The sequence below is a fragment of the Giraffa tippelskirchi genome, chromosome 4 (genome assembly GCF_054371585.1).
Source record: "Giraffa tippelskirchi isolate mGirTip1 chromosome 4, T2T-mGirTip1v1.2.pri, whole genome shotgun sequence".
In the NCBI taxonomy this organism is placed as follows: Eukaryota; Metazoa; Chordata; class Mammalia; order Artiodactyla; family Giraffidae; genus Giraffa; species Giraffa tippelskirchi.
Genome location: NC_137278.1, coordinates 143140885 through 143161356, shown reverse-complemented (window position 1 = coordinate 143161356; position 20472 = coordinate 143140885). Strand labels below are relative to the sequence as shown.

Genomic DNA, 20472 nt, shown 5'->3' with positions numbered 1-20472 from the left:
AGCCAGCTGTACTCTCTGCTCTCTCCAGCCCTGTCCTGTATCCTGCCCAGTAGGCATCAAAACTGGTAAAAACCATGGCCTAGGGGATCACCCCTGCAACCACCTCCATACACTTTTTACCACTTGTCCTGTTATACAGGTTGAATTAGTTTAGGTAGAACAAGCCATGAACACTTTGGTGTGGAAAAATAGTATTATATAAAGCTTAATATTAAACATTATGAAAAATACATATTTACAGAAGAAACTACAAATTACAACTATGTACAATAATATCTGTTACCTTTAAATTACATAAAATCTTTAAAATTCTCCAGATTAATAAATTATACATAATATCAACAGAAATAGCTGGCACCTCTGTAGGGCATGAAGCAAGTTTTTTTTGTTTTGTTTTTTTTTTAATAAAATCACACAGTGAATAGTTTTGATCCAGGAGATCTTCGGGTGCATTCTCAATGCCTTGAATAGCCCGAATCTGAAAGGAAAGACATTGCAATTAGAGACTGTAGTGGGGTGTGTCATAGTTGTTTGTTCTATTTATGAAAATGATGAATGGCAAAGACTAGCAGAAATGACAGAAACTCAATATGGTTTAGGATGAGACCATCCCTGTGGGGACCAGGTCACCGCATTCAGGATTGTAGATTTACTAGAACTGGAAAAGACTAGTGATTCCAGTCTAACCCTCTGGTTTTTCAGATGAGCCCACAGGCCCAGAGAGGTACAGAAATTCACTCAGGGTTACATGGCTTGTGAATGCTAGCTAGTTTCAGAACTAGGACCTGAATCCGAACTTTCAGATGCCTGAAGCTAACCATACCATAATTAGCTTCTTTTAAGCGCATCCAAGATCACACTAAAAAAAGACCCTTAAACAAGCCAAAACAAGACAAGGAAACTCCAAGATCCCCCAGAGCTTCCTCCATCCTGGGCTTCTTCAAGAATCTCACATGTAAAATCTATTAATTTACTCTCCTGATAAATTAGGGGGTAATTATTTACAAAACAAAAGGATTATCTGATTTACAAAGAACTCCTCCAAATAGCAGCCCTCTCATGTATGTGTGCTTTACAGATTATTAGCTATTTAATATACTGGCTAGGTGGGTGGGTATAGAGGGTACAGAGAACTAAATAAAACTGAAGAGCATTTTGAAAGGGAGATAAAAGAGCTTTGAAATAATGTTTGTCCAAAAGAAAAAAAAAGATCTATGAGTGGACATTGGTCCATGTGGCAAGAAACTGAAACTTATGCTAACAACCACGTGAATGAACAATCTTGAAGTGAACACTCCAGCCCCAGTCAAGCCTTCAGATGACTGTAGCCCTGGCCAACGTCTTGACTTATGAGAGACCCAGGACCAGACCACTCAGCTAAGCCCCTTCCAAATTCCTGATATATAGAAACTATGACATAATAAACGTAGAGGTCAGCTGATAAGTTTTGAGGTAATTTGTTAGCTGGGAATAAATTACAATGTAACTTCAAATTTGCAATTAGCCAGTGTGATAAAATAGATTTTAATGATGGTCCTAAGTAGGAAAAAAGCAGACCCTTCACATATGAATTAATTATTGTCTGATCAAAGCAGTGCCTTACAAAGTCTATACATTTTCTTCTACTGAATTTTTCATTTAAAAATTACATGTTACATGCTTGTTCTATAAAATTTAGAAAAAACATAAAATGGAAGAAAAATGATATGTTATTTTACTGCTCAGAGAAATTTAATTTACTACTGTGATATGTTTCGTTATTTCTCTTTGGCTTCCCGGGTGGCTCAGTGGTAAACAATCTGTCTACCAATGCAGGAGACACAGGAGACACGGGTTTGATCCCTGCATCGGGAAATCTCCTCGATGAGAAAATGGCAAGCCACTCCAGTATTCCTGCCTGAAAAATCCCATGGACAGAGGAGCCTGGTGGGCTGCAGTCTACAAGGTCACAAAGAGTCAGACACGACTGAGTGACTGAACATGCATATTTCTCTCCAGTCTTTTTTTTTTTTTTGCCCTTATGTGCTGTTTTTGTTTGTTTAACATTCTGCTTTTCTTACTTATTTATGAGAATATCTATACTATGATAATATCCTTAAAAGTATCATTCTTAATGACTACATTCTGTTCTACTCAGTGAATGCACCATGGCATGCTTAGTCCTCCACTGTTGAACATTTTTGTTTTTTCACTCAGACCTAACTGTGAAAAGCTTCACACATAAAGCTTTTTCAGTACTTAGGGTGGTAGTAGAAATACTGGGTGACAAGAACATATTAAGGACCTTCATACATATGGCCAAGTTCTTCTCCAATGGGATTTTACAATTTGAATTCTCAGTTGCTATTTCAAAGCATCCTCTTTAGTAGTAAGCCTTATTCTTTAGAAATATTAAGCCAAGTCCTGAACAGAGGGCACCCCAAGCCTAGGAGGAGATACCACGTGAAACCTGTGCTCCAGTGTGGGGGTTCCCTCCCCACTCAGCTTCTCTTCCTTGTTGTCACTCTTTGAGGGCCTTTCCCTCAAACCTTTGGGGAGAAGAAGAGATGATCAGTGCATCTTGGGAAGGCTTGAGGTTTTTAATGGCTTCCAGAGAGACTGTATTTTGCTAAATAAACTTATAAAGTAGTGCAGTAAGCTCCTACCTCTGTGATACTCTGGATTCACATTTTCGTAGATTGGAAACAAAGGGTTTTCTTGTTCACTCCGTAGCTTCCTTGCTCTGAGAACATCTCTTACACACTGATGTAGGTACACATACTGACACTATGAAAAAGCAGAAGACATGTCAGAGGAAGGCAAATTCTCAAGCATAAAACAGATAACTGATAAGGACCTACTGTATTAAGCACAAGGAACTCTTCCCAATACTCTGTAATGGCCTATATGAGAAGGAATCTAAAAAGCAGTGGATATGTATATACATATAACTGATTTGCTTTGCTGTATACTTGAATTAGTACAACAGTTGTAAATCAACTGTACTCCAATAAAATTGTTTTTAAAAAATTTTTAAAAAATACAAGATACTTATAAAAAAGAAAGAAAGACAAGGGACTCTCACCAAACCTCAACAGTAATGGATTCTATAATGGTTAGAAAATTTCTTGATAACCCTTCACTAATGGCTTCTAGTATGTAGAAGTGTGACTACTTTCTATTACCACAGAGAAGAGAATGATGAAAAAGGGCAGGAAGGCAGTGTTTATTCATCTTTTCTAGGTACATGCATATTTAGAATATGTCCTATGAGAGCCAACAACTATGTCTGTCCATAGTAGGTCCTCCACAAATAGTTATTAAATATACAAAATGAATGCCAAACACTGTGCTATGCATTTTATATGAATTATCTCATTTAATTATTTTGACAACCTCATATAGTAGATACAATCATCCATATGAATAGAAACTAAGAGAAACTAAGTAACTTCTCCAAGGTCACACAGCTAAGGAATGAGATCCTAGGATTTAATCCAGGTATGTGAGCCCAAACTTCATGCTTTTTTCATTACGTTTTCTTAGATGAAACCTCAAATCATTGCATTATTGACTGTGAAAATAATGTCACTGCATACTGTGTTGTTTCATTCTTTTTCGGTGGGGGGGGTATGGTGAGAAAAAAGAGGTTGTGCAATTGTGCATATCTTGATTCTCGGTATCTGAGTCTGACTCATTAAAGAATCTCAGAGATGTTGGCTTACTGCAGAAAACCATAGAGTCTTTGCTGTTGTTCAGTTGCTAAGTCATGTCCAACTCTTTGTGACCTTCTGAACTGCAGCATTCTAGGCTTCCCTGTCCTTCACCATATCCTGGAGTTTGCTCAGATTTGTGTCCATTGAGTCAGTGATACCATCCAACCATCTCATCTTCTGCTGCCCCCTTCTCTTCCTGCCCTAGAGTCTTCCCCAGAATCAGGATCTTTTCCAGTGAGTCAGGTCTTAGCATCAGGTGGCCAAAGTTTTGGAGCTTCAGGTTCAGCATCAGTCATTCCAATAAATACTGAGGGTTGATTTCCTTTAGGACTGACTGGTTTGATCTCCTTGCTGTCCAAGGGACTCTCAAAAGTCTTCTCCAGCACCACAATTTGAAAACATAATTTCTTCGGTGCTCAGCCTTCTTTATGGTCCAGCTGTTACATCCATACATGACTACTGGAAAAACCATAGCTTCGACTATATGGACTTTTGTCAGCAAAATAATGTCTCTGTTTCTTAATACACTGTCTAGGTTTGTCATAGCTTTTCTTCCAAGGAGCAAGTGTCTAATTTCGTGGTTGCAGTACTATTCACAGTGATTTTGGAGCCCAAGAAGATGAAATCTGTCACTGCTCCCACTTTTTCCCTATCTATTTGCCATGAAGTGATGGGATCGGATACCATGATCTTTGTTTTTTGAATGTTGAATTTTAAGCCAGCTTTTTCAAGTCCCTCTTTCAACTTCATTAAGAAGGCTTACACAGTGAGAATAGCCTCACCTGTCAGCTATCTGCGAACTACTTTTTTTTTTTTTCCGCTGTCCCTTTGAAGAAGTTGTGTTCTCCTTTGTGCGGTTTTTTAAAATTTTAGATGTTAGAAATGCTTAAATTCTTTACAAATAGAGTGACATTTTGAAATACTTTTATTCACAGTCTGCTGATAATGGTTCTGTTTAAAGAGATAAGAATTCTTATAGTTCAAATTTCTAATCTGCTTTGACATGTTTCCTTGGGTCAGAATTTGAGCAAGAAATTAACCACATGTAATGTTTAAAGTGAGTTATAAAGAACAAGACAAAATTAGATTTCAGCCAAATTTTAAGCCATGAAATTTGGTCATATATCAGATTATTTCCACAAAAAGAGTCATTGAGCAATTCAGCACATTGTCATTTCAACCTGTATGAAAGCAAGTAAAACATATTGGGTTGGCCAAAATGTTTGTTTGGGTTCTCCATAAAATGTTATGAAAAAACCCAAACGAACTTTTTGGCCAACCCAATGATTATGTTTGTGTGAGAAAGTGACAGATTTTGTGTTGCTCTGAGGCCTAATCAGACTCTTCTAGATTGGAAAAGCAATTGGTCTCCTCTGGATGTCTGTTTGTGTCATTTACCAGGGCACAGTGATATGGGTTGGTTGTTACTGCCCCAAATCACCATTTGTGTGCAGGAGCATGGTGCATCTTGTCTGTGTTTTAGAAACTACCTACCTTTGAAACAGAAACAAATATGGAAGAGTCAGTGTTTTGGTGACCAAAAGGACACCGTAGAGACCTTCACTGACCATAGAAGCTCAGCCATAGGCAGCTAAACGTGTGCATTGGGTTCCTTTCCTTACTACCAACCAAGCTGTCTGATAAGGGAATGAATGTGTAATGTTAGCGCTCAGCCTTGGGCTCTGCTCATGACACAGCACTGCTTAGATGAGGACTCTGGGCTCTCGGTCTGCCACCAGCTGGCCTAGATAGGGATCTCAGTTTCTGCATCTGTAAAACAAGGAGGCAAGGGTCTCTTCTACAGCTAACTTCTTTTGACCATTAAAGATTTGTATTAGATCTTGTGTTGCTGTCAATTAGATGGATATCGAAAAACATTCCCAGACTCTATGTTTAAGGTGATCCATGTGGTCAGTTTTAGAGTCTTTTCAAGGTTTGAGACACAAAGGGAGACTCTAAATCTGTCCTCATCAATGATCTTAAAGATCTTTTAAAAAGTGGACAGGTATTTATTTTTATGTGTTGGCACTAGGCATTGTCCCTGGGTGCATGGTCATCTACTCAAGGGAACTCATCATGTAGGTCTGGTATAATCATTAGATTAGAACATTTCAAAGAAACAAACCAATCATAAGTGATGTCTGTGTTAATACTGATAACTATTCTCTGCAGTTCTGCTCACAAACTCAGCTTACTTGTTATGAATATCTTATGATCTTGAAAACTTGAGAAGGGTACTCTCCTGAAAATGGTTGTTTATATAGGCAGTCATTTTCCTCATCTTGAAAACTACCAAATTAGAGACTGACTCTTCCCTCGTTTCTCCCATCCAAAGCATAAATCACATTTTCAATTCTACTGGGATATTAAATGAGTTTGGGACCTTGGAGTTTGGCTGTGAATGAGCTCTTGTATGCTATGCCTTATTAATAAGTTCTTCAACAATGATCTACTCTGGGCTTTGAAACCAGTTAATATTCATTAATTTGCCTTGTCTTAAATATAAATTCTTTTCCCAACAGAATACCCCTTTGAAAATGATTACTCCTAAAACCTTTCAGATTGTTAATGTGCTCCCCACTTTATTCTTAATGAAAAGTAGACAAAATCTAATGTATGTATTTCACATCGTAAAAGCTAATTTTTTCCCCTCTGTCCAGAGAGCTGGTGAAGCCTTAGTTCCATTCAATTTCATCAGTATCTGTAGTATGGGATAATATTTATAGGATTAAATAGATTAAATAGGATTAAAACTTAGAGCCTTTCATGGTCTCTGAGTGCACAGTTTAGCAGAGGGGCAGGTATGTGAAAAAGTAAGGTGATAAACGTAAGACAGAATTGTATATAAAGCTTCATACATGAGAAGAAGCCATCAGGTTCACTTTTGGAGGAGGAAAATATAGAGCTAGAGAGAAAAGGTGACATTTGTTAAGAATTTGAGCAAAGAAATAGGACATTCCAAATGATATAAATAACACAAAAGTGTACATATATTTTGGAAACTGTGAGCAGTCTAGTGTAGTTAAAAGGTAGGGTGCATAAGTCATGGGAAACTCCCAGGAGAATTCCCCAAATGTGCACTGAGTCCCACAACATTCCACCATTTCCTCCTCAAGGGAAGCAGATGACATTGACAGATGGTGACTATCAGCTCTTTTTCTTTAACAAGAGCGTTTGAGTGTCTCTTTCAGAATCAGGCAGGAGACATGCCCCAAGTTAGCCTTAAAGGAGGAGGGTCACACTCACAAATCCCTTGTCTAATGTCTCTTGTTTAGAGGCCTTTGCTCTTTAACATATTGATCAAAATGTGTGAAGCCCCACACCCCTTTGTCTCCTAAATAAAGCAGAATAAAGTTGATGCTGACTCTCTCTGTGGACCCAGAAAAGTAATACAAGGGATGTCAGAATGTCCTTTTTCTTTGGTTGAAATCATCACTCACAAGGGCTCAGCTGTGGCTTGCACCCCTCTGCCCTCACCCTCAGGTCCAAGTGAGCGGTATCGGGTCTGAGTGTTTGAGACTGTAGAAGGAGCTCACCTTCAGCAGAGCCTTAAAGCAAGACAGATAATATCTGTATACTGTTTGGGATTTTGTTTGATAGAGAAAAAAGGAAAGAGAAAATTTCTATCTTATTGAAATCTTTATTCAACATGATCAAAAGAATCACTGATTCTGGACCAGAGAGGGAAACCTTCCTTAATTTTGGCAGACCCTAAAAGAGTGGGGGTGAGTGGAATTATGACATGAAACTGGGCAAGTAAGTTGGAGCCAGGTTCTGAAGAACTTGAAAATCATTTTAAAGCAATGAAGAGTTTTCTACGATTTCTATGCAGCGAGCTGACACAGTGACAGAGCACTTTGTTGGTGGCAGTGGTGATAAGGAGCTGTTAGGGCAGAATCTGGGGGCAGGAGACCCATGAGCAGGCTACTGTGAAGGCTCACTGAGAGGTGATAAAGGGCCAGGCAAGGGCAGAGAGTCTAGAACAAGGAGAAAGATGCTGGATAGAATGGACAGGGCTTAACGATTGCTCGAATGTGTCTGTGAGAACAGTCAGATCCCCAGCCTGGGCAAACAAACGAAGGTCCAGATGAATGGCAACACCATCACCTGAAACTGAGAAGAAACAGCAGAAGTGCTTCTGTTGTTTGTTTTTTAAAGAAAGATAATGAATTTGGTTTTGAGTTGGAGATGTGACGACTGTAAGACTTCCTGGTGGAACTGTCCATGAAGCAGGTACTTGGGTGAATGCTGGGGAAGGAGAATGAGATCTGAGAGATCTGAGCAGGTATGTGGTTCCTGAAGCCATGGGAATGGTAGAAATATGAAGAATGAAGATGGGGAGAAACAAGAGTAGTGCCTTCAGTAGAGACTCTTGGGAACTTGAACACTGGAAAGTCAGGCTGAAGAATAAGAACCACAGAATCCCCAGAGAGGTTAGGAGGAAGAAGGAGAAAGAATAGGTGAAACGGGAGTTATGTCCAAGGGGGAAGAGGGAGAGCTTTGGTACTTCATGTTGCCCCTGCTCTGGATGTCAGCCAGTGATATTTATAGTGGGGTGGGGTTGACTGTTCTTTGCCAAAATGCGTCTCCAGAGTTCTGGGCTGGTGTACAGAAGTGATACATGGCCCAAGAAGCCTCTAAAAATAGCTATGGAGCCTGAGCCCCCCACCCCCAACACCTCTTAAGATTATTTATAATGTGATGATCTCCTCCTCCCCAAAGCACAATTAAGTATGGCTTGAGTTTGTGAAAATGAAAACAAATTTGTAATGGAACATTGATGCCTTGACTTTTTAGCAACATGATTGTGGGATATTTGTTCATTTAATAGATTTAAAAAGAATATTGAGGCTAGAGCAAAGGAAACAAGTTCCTACCCTCTAGGAACTTGTAGTCTTGTACAGAAAGTTGAAAGAAAACAATTGTTATATAACGTGATATAATTCTACAGCACTTAATGAAAGAACAGAACTAGACAGTGGTCATCAGTGGCTGCCCAAACCATTAAGTGAAAGGCTGATTGGAAATGTTATAGTGGATGGTCATTGTCAGTTTCATCAGTATAGGGAAGAGACACAAACAGGAAGTGCCTCCTGATGTGATGCAACAGGAAGTACTCAGTACCACCCATGAAGCATGTGATGGTAAAAAAGAACTGAGACTTAATTAAGCCTCTAGATCCAATGAACTGCTGACAAAAATTATGGAAAATAGAAGATTATATCACCTTACATTATGAAAAATAGAATACATTATGAAAAAGCAGTCAGCCACATTTAGAATGTAGGGAAATCTATAGAACAAATGAACTGATTTCTTTTAACAAATAAATGGCACAGGAAACAAATGAGAGGGAGGGTTATTATAGATTAAAAGAAATTTAGAAGAGACTTCAACTAAATGCAATGTATGGACTTTGTATTCTAATGCAAACCAAGTGTAAAAAGCAATTTTTGAGATAATTAGGGATATTTAAACACTGACTAGATATTGGATGATATTAAGGGATTATGATTAAAATTGTCAGGCACAATAATGGCATTGTGGTCATGATTTTTGAACAAGTCCTTAACTTAAAATATATATATAACTGTAAAATATATATGGAATAAAATATATAATATTATTAATAATATATAGAATATACAATATTGAATATGTATGTTTTAAGATACACAGTATTTAAGGATGAAATGATGTGATAAGTAGGAGTTCCTTTAAAACAGTCCAGTAAGTCATGGGGTAGGGGAACAGTGTATATGGGTTACAAATACTGATGACTGCAGAAACTGGGGTTTGGGTATGGAAATTCATTATACTATTTTCCCTACTTTCATGTATTTTTTCAAAAAATACTTAATAAAATATTTAAAATATAGTGCAATAATTGTTACAATGAAAGGACAGTGGGGATAGAAGATCCTAGGTGTGGGCACTGCCCATAGGAGGCAATGATGACAGTGTTCTCCCAGATGTGTTACATAATATGAGGGTCTGCAGGATATGAATATGTTCTGCACAAGAAGAGGATCTGGGGGTCAAAGTGGTTTTAGGAATAGTGGGCTCAACAAAGCTCAAGGGGAACCTTTGCTACGGGATATCTCCATTTCGTGGAGCATGGCCACCTGCACAATTTTCATGTGTCCCATGACTCTACCAGGGCACAGAGTAGCACACAGAACTTTTCACCAATTTGAGCACAGGCATTTTTTTAAAATAGAAGATTTCGCACAGTTACTTGGGAAACAGAAGGACAAGAGAACTTGGACCTGGTAAGGCAATGATGCAGGGGAGGGACAGGTTTGGTCTGTGTGGGGACACAGACTTGACTCTGAGGCTGTGGGCCAGGGGACTTGGCAATTAGGACTCGGGACTTGTGATTCTCTAGAACAGGGTTTAAGTCCCAGCTCAGCTACTTCATAGCTATGCAAAGTCCTTTAGCCTCTGAACTTCTATTCTGGAAATGGAAAATAATTCTTTCTTATCTATGTTTTTTTTTGTGTGTGTGTGTGTGAAAATCTAATGATATGACATGTTTAGAAACACCTTGTAACTGTCAAAGGACTACATAAATGGAAGCATTTATCCTCCACAACTAATGTATACTCTTTAGTGTCTCCAGAGATGGGGGTGTAGCTGGGGTGGGCTGGAGGAGAGAAGAGATTAGAATCTGCTTCCTTTTTACTAATTGAAGTTCTTGTGCTCAACCACCAGCCTATCTTAAAATGATCTTCAAGATGAACTAGCTGGTTTTCCCCCATGTTCGTATATTGATTTAAAAAAAATTCATCTTTCTTCCTATCCACCTAAAGAAGATGGACAACTAGTTCAGTAAAGATAAGAATACACATCATCCTCAAGGTCACTGAAATTTCTTTTAAAATAAAAAGTCTTAGAAAACATCGATATTCAATTCTTTCTCCTCTTAATGAGTCATAGTTCTTTCTCTTTATCAGATTAAAGCCCTGAACATTTAGGGGGAGGGAGACAGACAGGGTGATCTGTGTCCTTCAGCTGAACTCTTACCTCGGTCTGAACCATGTGAACCCTGTGAAGTCTTAGGTCATGCACAGCTCCATAAATGTCCACAGAATCTTTGGAGTCTAATTGCTGGAGGATTCGATCCAATGCGATAAAGGTTCCAGTCCTACCCACACCAGCACTAGAAAAGAGAGTGAAGAAAGACCACCTTTTTCATTAAACTGGACTTTCTGGACTGCATCCAATGACTCTTGTGCAATCTTTCCTTTCCCTTCCCTTCCAAGTTACAGAAGAATACAGGATACTTCTTTCTCTCAATGTGCTGTCTCAGAGAAATAAAACCCAGGGTTCTGAACTTCCATCCTTTCCTCCTTCCTTCCTCCACCTCTTCACCCCATCAAGGGTAAGGATTTGTTGTGTATCATATTCAAGCATGCTTTCATACTCTTCCTACATTCATGTAAATCTATACACAATATACTCATTTAATGTGTTTCAAAAATATACTAAAATGGTACTAAACAAGTTTTATGTATTCTTATGTCAACTTTTCTGCTCGATATTGTTTTCTGAGATTTGTCTACATTTGTTACATGTAGACATAATTTCTTTTATAGAGTTCGTAAACCACCATTCCCTACTGATAGACAATGAGATTGTTTTTAGTTTTTCTCTATTGCAAATTGTGTTGCAGTGAGCATCATTGTGGACATGTGTGGGATTTCTCAAGGGTTGATATCTAGAAGCAGAACTGCTGGGTTATAGTGTATGAACACCTTCAGCTTCACCAGGAATTGTCAAATTGCTCCCTAAAGTGATGGCATAACCTGGGGGTTTTTGATGCATGTATTTATAAGATTAAGAAGAACAGGTTTTTGGTGTTATTGGGTGAACATGCCTGCCATTTTCAGAAGGCAGGGAACTCTTGAAAGTCTCACATTCCTATAAAAAGCATCATGGTTCCAATGACATATAAAAGCAGGGCTCCTAGGGTGCTGGGCAGATTGAGAAAAAACAAGTACACATGACATTTCTCTTACTGTAGCAATTCCCTGCTCTTTGTTTATTAGTGCCATTCAGTTAGGGCTACCCAAGTGTTTCTGCAAACATTAATTAGCTAAACACTAGGCTCCCCAGGGAGAAAGAGAGTGAGAGACTGCTTGTTAGGTTGATTTTATGGTTGTACAGGCTGAAGCAAAGAGAAGTCAAGCGAGAACAGAAATTTAAGAGCAAAATTGGGTTGCCACAGATGGCAATGCTACTCCGTGGGAAGCTGAGAGCTGTGATCTTAAAGGCTGGTTATGGTTTATACAGGTGGAGGAGAGAGAGAAGGGGCCATTCCATGGAGAAAGAATGGCAAGAGGCAAGGATGAGCATGAGCAGTCTCCTCTCCGGCTAGAGGGGGAGGTGAGTTTCTGGGAACTTGGATTGAGGGGTGAGATTGGGCCCAATGATGAGGGACTTGGAAATCACATAAGGGCTTTGCATTGTATACAGTAGGAAAAAAAGCAAGAGGGAGAGAAGGATGGAGAGCCAGAGAGAGAAATGGGAGGTGAAGAGACTGCAAAGGAGTGAGGTTGGGGAGCAGTGGGTGGAAGAGAGCGTAAGAACATCCCCTGGGCCCAAGCAGCGTGGTTGGGCAGACAGACCATCCACCCGCCCCATTCCCCACGCCTAGACACCCGGCTGCCATACTGCTGGCTCTGGGTGGAAGAGTACCTGCAGTGCACCACAGTGGGCCCGGCTCCAGGGGTCCTGTTGATGTAGTCCCTGACAGTTCTCACAAACTGGATCAGGGACTGGGTGGTCTCGGGGACACCGTGGTCTGGCCACACCGTGTAGTGGAAGTGACGGATGAGTCTGTGCGCATCCAGCTGTTCCTCCTGGAAGAGCAGAGTGGTAAGAAGGGGAACGGCTCAAGGCAAACCTTCAAACCTGACAACTGTGCCCAGGCAGGGATTCCTAGGAGCCAAACTACAGGAGAGGAAACCAGCAGAAATGGGATTCAGGGGTGTTCTTCATCTTCCTAGGTGGCGCTAGTGGTAAAGAACCCACTTGCCAATGCAGGAGACAGAAGAGACGTGGGTTCGATCCCCAGGTCAGGAAAATCTCCTGGAAGAGGGCATGGCAACCCCCTCCAGTGTTCCTGCCTGGATAATACCCATGGACAGAGGAGCCTGGTGGGCTACAGTCCATGGGGTCGCAGAGTCAGACACGACTGAAGCGACTTTAGCACGCACTTCATCTTCCCAGCTTTGTTAGTCAATGAAGTCAAATGAACAAACATACGCTGCATATCCGAAATTCCCGGATGGTCCACTCGGGCAGCACAGATTCTGACAGCATCTGCAGAATGAGGTCCCCGTAGTAGAGGGAATCTTGGTCTGCTGGCCAATAATGGTCACACTTTACCTGGAGGAAGACAGGCAGAAAAAAAAAGTGAGTCTGGAAACGCGCTTCTGCCATGAACCTGAACTTTCCTTCCTGGAAATGTCTTCCTGAGTTGGAATACAGGGTCAGCTGTTAAAGCAATTTGACCATCTGCTTTGCCTTAACCTGCTCCTGCGCAAGGCTGAAGCTGGGCTGCTGCTCCCAGTGAGGGAGAGACATCGTCAAGGGGCAAATCCCCCACCTTTAGATTCATTTCCCTTTCAGGTTCATGTTCTGTGGCTTCAGTTTTTGTTGATTTCCTCAGCCTTTCAATTTCATGGGCACATAAACCATGTCTTACAATGTCTTGTGCTCTTTTATTGTTTGTTTTTGCTTTGTTTTGTTTTCTGAAGAAAGATCTAGCTGGGAAGATGAAGGCACCGTCTTCCTGACCCTTTTTTGTCTATGTTTTTATGTTGTTCCAACCTGGATCCAATGCCATGGGCCAGGTGGTCTTTGAAAAGTCAGAACATTTAGCTAAGATCACATTCACAGGTGAAGACAGGAGAAAGAGTACTGTGAACACACATAATTATTGAGCACAGACACTGGGCACTTCATGTAATCTTTCTTTTTAACCATCAACATAACCATAAAAAAACATTTAATCAGATAACTATTTTACTTTGTGTCTGCAGACACAGCCTAAAATTCACTACTCCTTACTTCCTGAAATTAGGGGTAGAGCCAGTGATTCTGCCAACATCCCTCTTCTCCCCATACAACAGAGGATGGTGCTGACAAGAGGTCAGGTAATCCTTCTGTGTCCCAGACACTTCTGATAATCCTACTTGTTCAGTGGAAACATCTTTGACTGAAACTTCAGACCCAGCATCTAAACAGGGCATCACCTGGGTTTACTACAGAGCTTTTTATAACCGAGTGGCTTTAATTCACTAGCAGTGTTCTTGTATGATCCCTACTTGGTTTACATGGGGTTTCTTTTTTTTAAGATTTTTTTTTTTTTGATGTGGACCATTTTTAAAGTCTTTATTGAATTTGTTACAATATTGCTTCTGTTATATGTTTTAGTTTTTTGGCCGTTTGGTATGTGGGAGTTTAGCTTCCTGACCAGAGATTTTCCTACATTGGAAGGCGTGGTCTTAACCACTGGACAGCCAGGAATGTCCCTATGGGGTTTCATTTCTATGGGGCGGGGAGTCAAATTCCATCCAAGGGGTGAAAAGCAAGGTTAGTATGACAGGAAGACCATGCACTCACTCGGCCCTTCTCCACACACTGGGTCACCATGACGATGTTGTGAACATTCTGTTCCCACGCCATTTTCCAGAAGTCATCCTTGGTGCCGGGAAGAGGTCCCTGAGTTGCGATGTATTCTCTCCTGAAGTTGTTGCCCTGCAATGAATTTACAATGTGGGGAGTCAGAAACAATGGGCCTCTTCAGAACTCTAAACAAAGGGGGTAGCTCTGTAGACTAGGTGAGATGTAAGTCTTTGCCAGGTCCCTGATTTGAAAAAGAGATACTAATACGTGGCAAGGCTTGGGAGCAGGAAGGACAAAGGCCGGAACACTGACCTATTGTGAAGAGCCAAGGTCTTTTTTTATTAGGTTGGGTTTATTCTTAAAGGCAGTGGAGGACTTGGGCCATAATTTAGAAAACACTTCACCTTCAGTTATGTGTGTGTATACACAATGTGGATTGTTTGAGGAACTGACGTTGATGAGGCTCTTGCCCTATTTAACAAAGAAGAGTTTTATTCATTTTGGATACTTGCCTTTGGGATGTTGGTAAGAGATACCATGCAAGGGAAACTGAAGGGAAGAGAACCCACTGTTTATTGAGCATCTACCCTATCACAAGCTCTGGTGGTGGTTTAGTCACTAAGCCGTGTCTGACTCTTTGTGATCCCATGGACTATAGCCTGCCAGGCTCCTCTATCCCTGGGATTCCCCAGGCAAGAATACTAGAATGGATTGCCATTTCCTTCTCCAGAAGATCTTCCCAACACAGGAATCGAACCCAGGTCTCCTGCATTGCAGGCAGATTCTGTACCAACTGAGCTACAAGGGAAACCCATAACAAGCTGTGGGTCAGGATTTTCACAGATCTTACTGAATCATAACCATAGCTCTATGAGCTAGGATATTTTCGCCCACACATCCTGCGTTCTAGCAACACTACAGTATTACTTGCAGATCCCAGCTGAAGCTCTTTCTCCTCTTGTCATTCCTCCGGCCTCTGCTCTGTCACCTCTGCTACCCCCACCCCCACCCCGCCCACCCAAACACAGCCTCCCGTCTGGCGAATCCTTATTTATCCTCCAAGTCTCAGCATGTTGTCTGCCCTCCTGAACTTTACTTTATCTTCATCTCTGCTGGAGGATGTTTTCCCAGAAGCTCCTGTGGCAACCTCTATCCTCTTGCTACTCAGAGAGTCATCCTCAGACCAGCAGCAGGGGATCATCAGGCAGCTTGTTAGAGATTCAGAATGCCAGGTTCCACCCCAGTCCTGCTGAATCAGAAGCTGCATTTTTTTTTTCTTCTTCTGGCATATGGGAACTTAGTTCCCCAACCAGAGATCAAACCCACTCCTCCTGCAGTGGAATGCAGAGTCTTAACCACTGGGCCACCAGAGAAGCCCCAATCAGAAGCTGTATTTTAACAAGACCTGAAGATGATGTGGGTGTACGTGAGTGTTGGTGAAGAACCGCTCTATCCTGTCAAGGGCATTGCCTTGTCATTTTCTGATGCCCCGACTCTGCTAAGAGTTCCCTGAGGGTCAGGACTCCATCGGACCCTCTCTCTGTACACAGCACAATGTCCAACTTACAGTTAGCACTTCATTATATAGTGTTTAGGGCTTCCCCGGTGGCTCAGCGGTGAAGAATCCACCTGCAATGCAGGAATCACAGGAAGGCATGGCAACCCACTCCAGTATTCTTGCCTGGAGAATCCCATGGACAGAGGAGCCTGATGAGCTACAGCCCATAGGGTCACGAAGAGTCTGACACAAGTGAAGCAACTTAGCATATAGTGTTTATGGAGTGAATTAAGGATTATTTAAGGTAAATATTATCCTTATTATTTTTTGGAAAAGGAAATGAAGGTCCAAACGATCGACAAAACTTGCCCAAGATCCCAGAGTCAGCAAGGGGCAGAGATGGGATTCAAACTGGGTCTACCTGACCTGAAGCTTTTTCCACTGCAGGTGCTGTAGGAAGCTGGTGAATTGCTAGCCAGAATCTGAGCCCAGAGGTTTGACATAGCCTTTGAGTTGTGTCTGTGGTTTTTAAAAATCCAAATAACTTTGAATTAGCTTCCCTAGCTAGGCCGCCTTAGCTGTGGAGATTCAGCTTCCTTAGGGAGCTCTAATCTTGACTAAGGGCTACAGAGAGGAAATGACCTTTGAAAATGCCTCCTGGGCCCATTATAATCCTATGTGACTATAGCCATTGTGAAAGCTGGGCCTTAGCAGCAACTGACTAGGACAGCCTGCATTTTATGGCAATCAGACATGGCCTTTTTTTTTTTTTCTTCTAAAAAGTCCATGTTTCCAGACCTGAGAACAGTGGGAGTGTGTTGGAGGAGAGGTGTCTCCAGCATGACCACCTGTCAAAGCCTCATCCCAGTTGCTATGGCCCCGGGTTCACTTACAGGGATGTAGCTGGCATTGATGTAGTCAGAGCACGGGTCATCATCCACGTTGGACAGCTTCACTCGAGAGGAATCATCTGGAAGGAAGTTTATTGAGAAAGATGTATCAGTGAGCCATGGGGTGATTTTTCTACTGTTTACAGAACGCTTTGCATTTGACGTGTGTTAGCTCTGACCCCCACCACAACCCCACATGGGAGACAGTCTCAGCTCCATTTTGCAGGTGAAGCTCACACAGAGTTGCACAAGTGGCCCAGAAACATACAAGCAAATGAGCCAAATGCTCTTCTAAGCCCATCTGTGCTTCCCTCTGTAACACTAACAACATTCGTCTGATGGAGTGGTCAGCTCTTTTTCATTGTTGTAACAAATACAATTCAGAAAAGCTACCTTCAATTGCTTCACCCAATTGAGTAAGGATAATAAGAATAACATATGTAATATATATCTTTATGTATGAAATAATTGCTAACTAGAGACTTTAAGTAAACCCAGGTTGACCCTTACTGTTAACCCTGTTACAGCTCTTAACCCTCCAAGGAGAAGCATCAGGACCATGTGATGAAATGTCAACAGCGTAAGAGGTCTCTCTCACACAGCCAGAAGTTCAGCTGGTTGTTACCCTCTGGAGAGAAGTACAGTAATGTCCAAGTCATTTGTTTTTAAAGACATGAGCCTCAGATCTCCCATATCCAGCTGTACCATGTTGCTTTAGCCCCATTTTTAATCATGGAAAAGGAAAGAAATGGCAAGAGGAAGGTGGTATTACAGATTTCAACGCAAAACTTACAGGGCAATATATTGTTGTATCGATTTTTCCCTCTGTTCTCCGGCAAGAGCGCAATGTCACATGACTGGTTTCGACCCACGTCTTTTAAGTCCTATTAGGTCAAAAATAAGTTTGCATGTGGATAATGTGAAATAGAATATGGCAAATTGGACAGTCCTTGAGATACATAATAACATAACAATATGTTACACTAGCTGCATTTGTGGAATGTCTCCTATTCGACCAGGGGCAATGGCTGTCATCCCCACAACAGCCCTGGAGGAGGTAGTCTCATCTCCATTTTACAGATGAGGTTCAGACAGGATAATTCACTTGCTCTGGGTCACACAGGTTGCAAAGTTGGGAACTGAATCCAAAGCCTGGGCACTTTTCACCCAAACCACATTATCTCCCAAGCAAGCAAAAGGCCAGGTTAAATAACTGACAGCATCAGTTTGCATTTGAAGTCTGTTAATTCTTTCTTAGCATCCGATCTGGGTAGCACTTTGTTGGGTTATTCTGGAGATCAAACTGGCTTCTGAGACTAGGTGGTATATTGTGCAGGGAATGGATTCAGGCATAAAAGAACACTCAGTGAGATCCTAAGTGCCATTCTAACTCCTGAGCCCAACTGGGCTGTAATTCCACAGTGAAGGCTGAAAGGAAATTCTGCCAAGGACCAGGGATGCTAAAACATCATTGCATCTGAGTTGTACCTCATATTCCTTGGATAGAAGATAGTTGGAGTCAGCCTGCAGCTTCATGAAGTGCCCTTCAAACTGATTTACTTTTATGGGGCTATGGTTAAAAACATAACAGAAAGAGAAGAAAGTTACTGAAGAACAGGGAAAATGCCTTACCCAGCCCCAGTTATATTTCAAAAGCAGACAATACAGTAATTAATGAGTTCTTTCTTACCAAGAAGTTTTTCGGTTACTGTGAAGAGAAGCCAAAAGTAGAAACATCTTGTTAGCAAATTTCATGTAAGACAATCAACTCTTCTTTCAATAAATAAAGTGAAGGAAAATGTGCTCACCCTTTTTGGCCCAAGTTCAAGTGGACAGACAGTGGTCGATCCCGACGAATGCTCAGACGGGCAGAGGGCCTTTCTCGACCATGGCTGAAACACAAGGGAGAGGACTGATATTTTGATTATGAAGTAATTTAAACAGATTTCTCTGTCTATGGCAAGGCTGGGCTTGCTTAGTTGCTTAGTTGTGTCCAACTCTTTGCAACCCCGTGGACTGTAGCCTGCCAGGTTCTTCTGTCCATGGAGTTTTTCAGGCGAGAATACTGGAGTGGATTGCCATTCCCTTCTTCAAGGGATCTTCCCAACCCAGGGATAGAACTCAAGCCTCCTGTGTCTCCTGCCTTGCAAGCGGATTCTTTACCCGCTGAGCCATCAGGGAAGCCCAGATTTCTCCACTTATGGTAAGGGTGTGCATGTTTGTACAAATATGGATTTTTCAGTACATGTATATTTTACACTCAGCCAACATCCCTTTGAGGGAGGGAACAGGGAGGAAGAACATAAAGAAACAGATTTTCCCCACTCAGAAACAGATCTTTGCAATAGCTGAAGATGTGTCTTCTGTTGTTGGCTACAGGTCATAATCACTTCCCACACTCTCAATAAAGCTTTCCTTTTAAAAAAAAAAAAAGACGCACACACACAGTAAACCTTAGATGCAAGACACGACTGCAAAAGAGAGACAATGTGCCAAAGAGAAGAAATTCCCTAAGGAAAAAGGGCATGGCATCGGGGCCACATATGTTTAGTTCTTTTTGTTCTCGTCTTAGCTTAGCATGGTGGGTAGGAACCACAAAACTGAGATGGCACCCATACTTTTCAGAATAGTTCAGAAAAGCATTTGGAAACATAATTCATAGACATCTCTGTCTTCACAAGGTGACTGAACCACACACATACACATTTTTTTTTCCCTGTGCCAAAGGAGCTATTTCACATTCAAATGAGGATACAGATGGCCCCTCATTCCTTTGATAAAGATAAGACTCAGCAATGGTATGCAAAAAAGTGAGTCATGGTTTTAGGGTTTGACTCTTGTTTTTCTTAAGAAACAAAGTGACTTAACCTGGAGAAATGAAATGATTTTTCCCTTCTTACTTTTCAGGCGAAAGAGCATTTTCAGTTGCATCTTTAAAACTGTGAACCCAATTACCAAAGGGAACTTTGTACTCACCTGGCTTTCCGTCTGCAGATGAATAAGGCAACAACAGCGACGAGCATGCCAATTAAGAACAGACCAGCACTCACACCTTCAATAACTCCAAACAGAGGCTCTACAATGATCCAGAGGGCAACAAGAAACCCAGGTGGGAAAATTAGTGTTAAAGAACCAATAAGAGAGCCATGGGAAGCCGTCTCCCTAGTGATGTTATTATAGAAGAATTCAAATGATGCCCACATTAAGGCATTTACTGTCGTTTAGTCACTAAGTTGTGTCCAACTCTTTTTGTGACCCTGTGGACTGGAACCCATCAGGCTCCTCTGTCCATGAGATTTCCCAGGCAAGAATACTGGAGTGGGTTGTCTCCACGGTATCTTCCTGATCCAGGGATCAAACCCGCGTCTCCTGCATTGTCAGATAGATTCTTTACCACTAAGCCACCAGGGAAGTCCAAGGCTTTCACTATCTAAAGCTTAGAAGTATACAGCTGAAAAGATGAAACATGAGCTACTACTATGTAATGGTGGGTTGGTCATTATATTTTTGAAATTAATGATGTTCAGCTTATAAATTAATTGGGACTTCATTTGTGCCTGTATGCACAGCTTGGGGCACTTGAGGTAAAGGCCAGGAGTTTGCCAACAAGGTTAATATGCTATTTCATTTGTTACACAGCATCTGGGACATTGGCAAACCCAGTGAATTACTCAATTATTTTAATGAAATTCCATGTTTATTAAATGGTCTGATATTGTCACTGGGAGTTTATAAGAAGGTAGCCCATTTTAAA

The 20472-nt window shown here is 41.3% G+C and overlaps 1 protein-coding gene and 1 long non-coding RNA gene across 4 annotated transcripts in view; one reads left to right on the top strand and one right to left on the bottom strand.

Annotated features, from left to right (window-relative positions):
- Positions 1 to 379: 379 nt before the first annotated feature.
- PTPRB (protein tyrosine phosphatase receptor type B) overlaps positions 380 to 20472 on the bottom strand; it is a 120441-nt gene continuing 100348 nt past the window's right edge. For 2 of the 3 annotated variants that reach the window (XM_081589647.1, XM_081589648.1), the window contains 12 exons: positions 19695 to 19794; positions 18527 to 18610; positions 18409 to 18426; positions 18207 to 18288; positions 17512 to 17602; positions 16722 to 16798; positions 14328 to 14462; positions 12966 to 13088; positions 12396 to 12559; positions 10722 to 10857; positions 2646 to 2766; positions 380 to 478 (listed from right to left, as the gene is read on the bottom strand). In XM_081589647.1, the coding sequence (XP_081445773.1) occupies positions 456 to 478; positions 2646 to 2766; positions 10722 to 10857; positions 12396 to 12559; positions 12966 to 13088; positions 14328 to 14462; positions 16722 to 16798; positions 17512 to 17602; positions 18207 to 18288; positions 18409 to 18426; positions 18527 to 18610; positions 19695 to 19794 (1154 nt within the window). In that variant the 3' untranslated portion in view covers positions 380 to 455. The remainder of the gene's footprint in view (positions 479 to 2645; positions 2767 to 10721; positions 10858 to 12395; positions 12560 to 12965; positions 13089 to 14327; positions 14463 to 16721; positions 16799 to 17511; positions 17603 to 18206; positions 18289 to 18408; positions 18427 to 18526; positions 18611 to 19694; positions 19795 to 20472) is intronic. The other variant, XM_081589649.1, reaches the window with a different exon arrangement.
- On the top strand, positions 14378 to 19827 carry LOC145545354 (uncharacterized). The gene is made up of 3 exons (XR_014082019.1): positions 14378 to 14545; positions 17246 to 18921; positions 19626 to 19827. It is a non-coding gene; the product is annotated as an uncharacterized LOC145545354 (long non-coding RNA).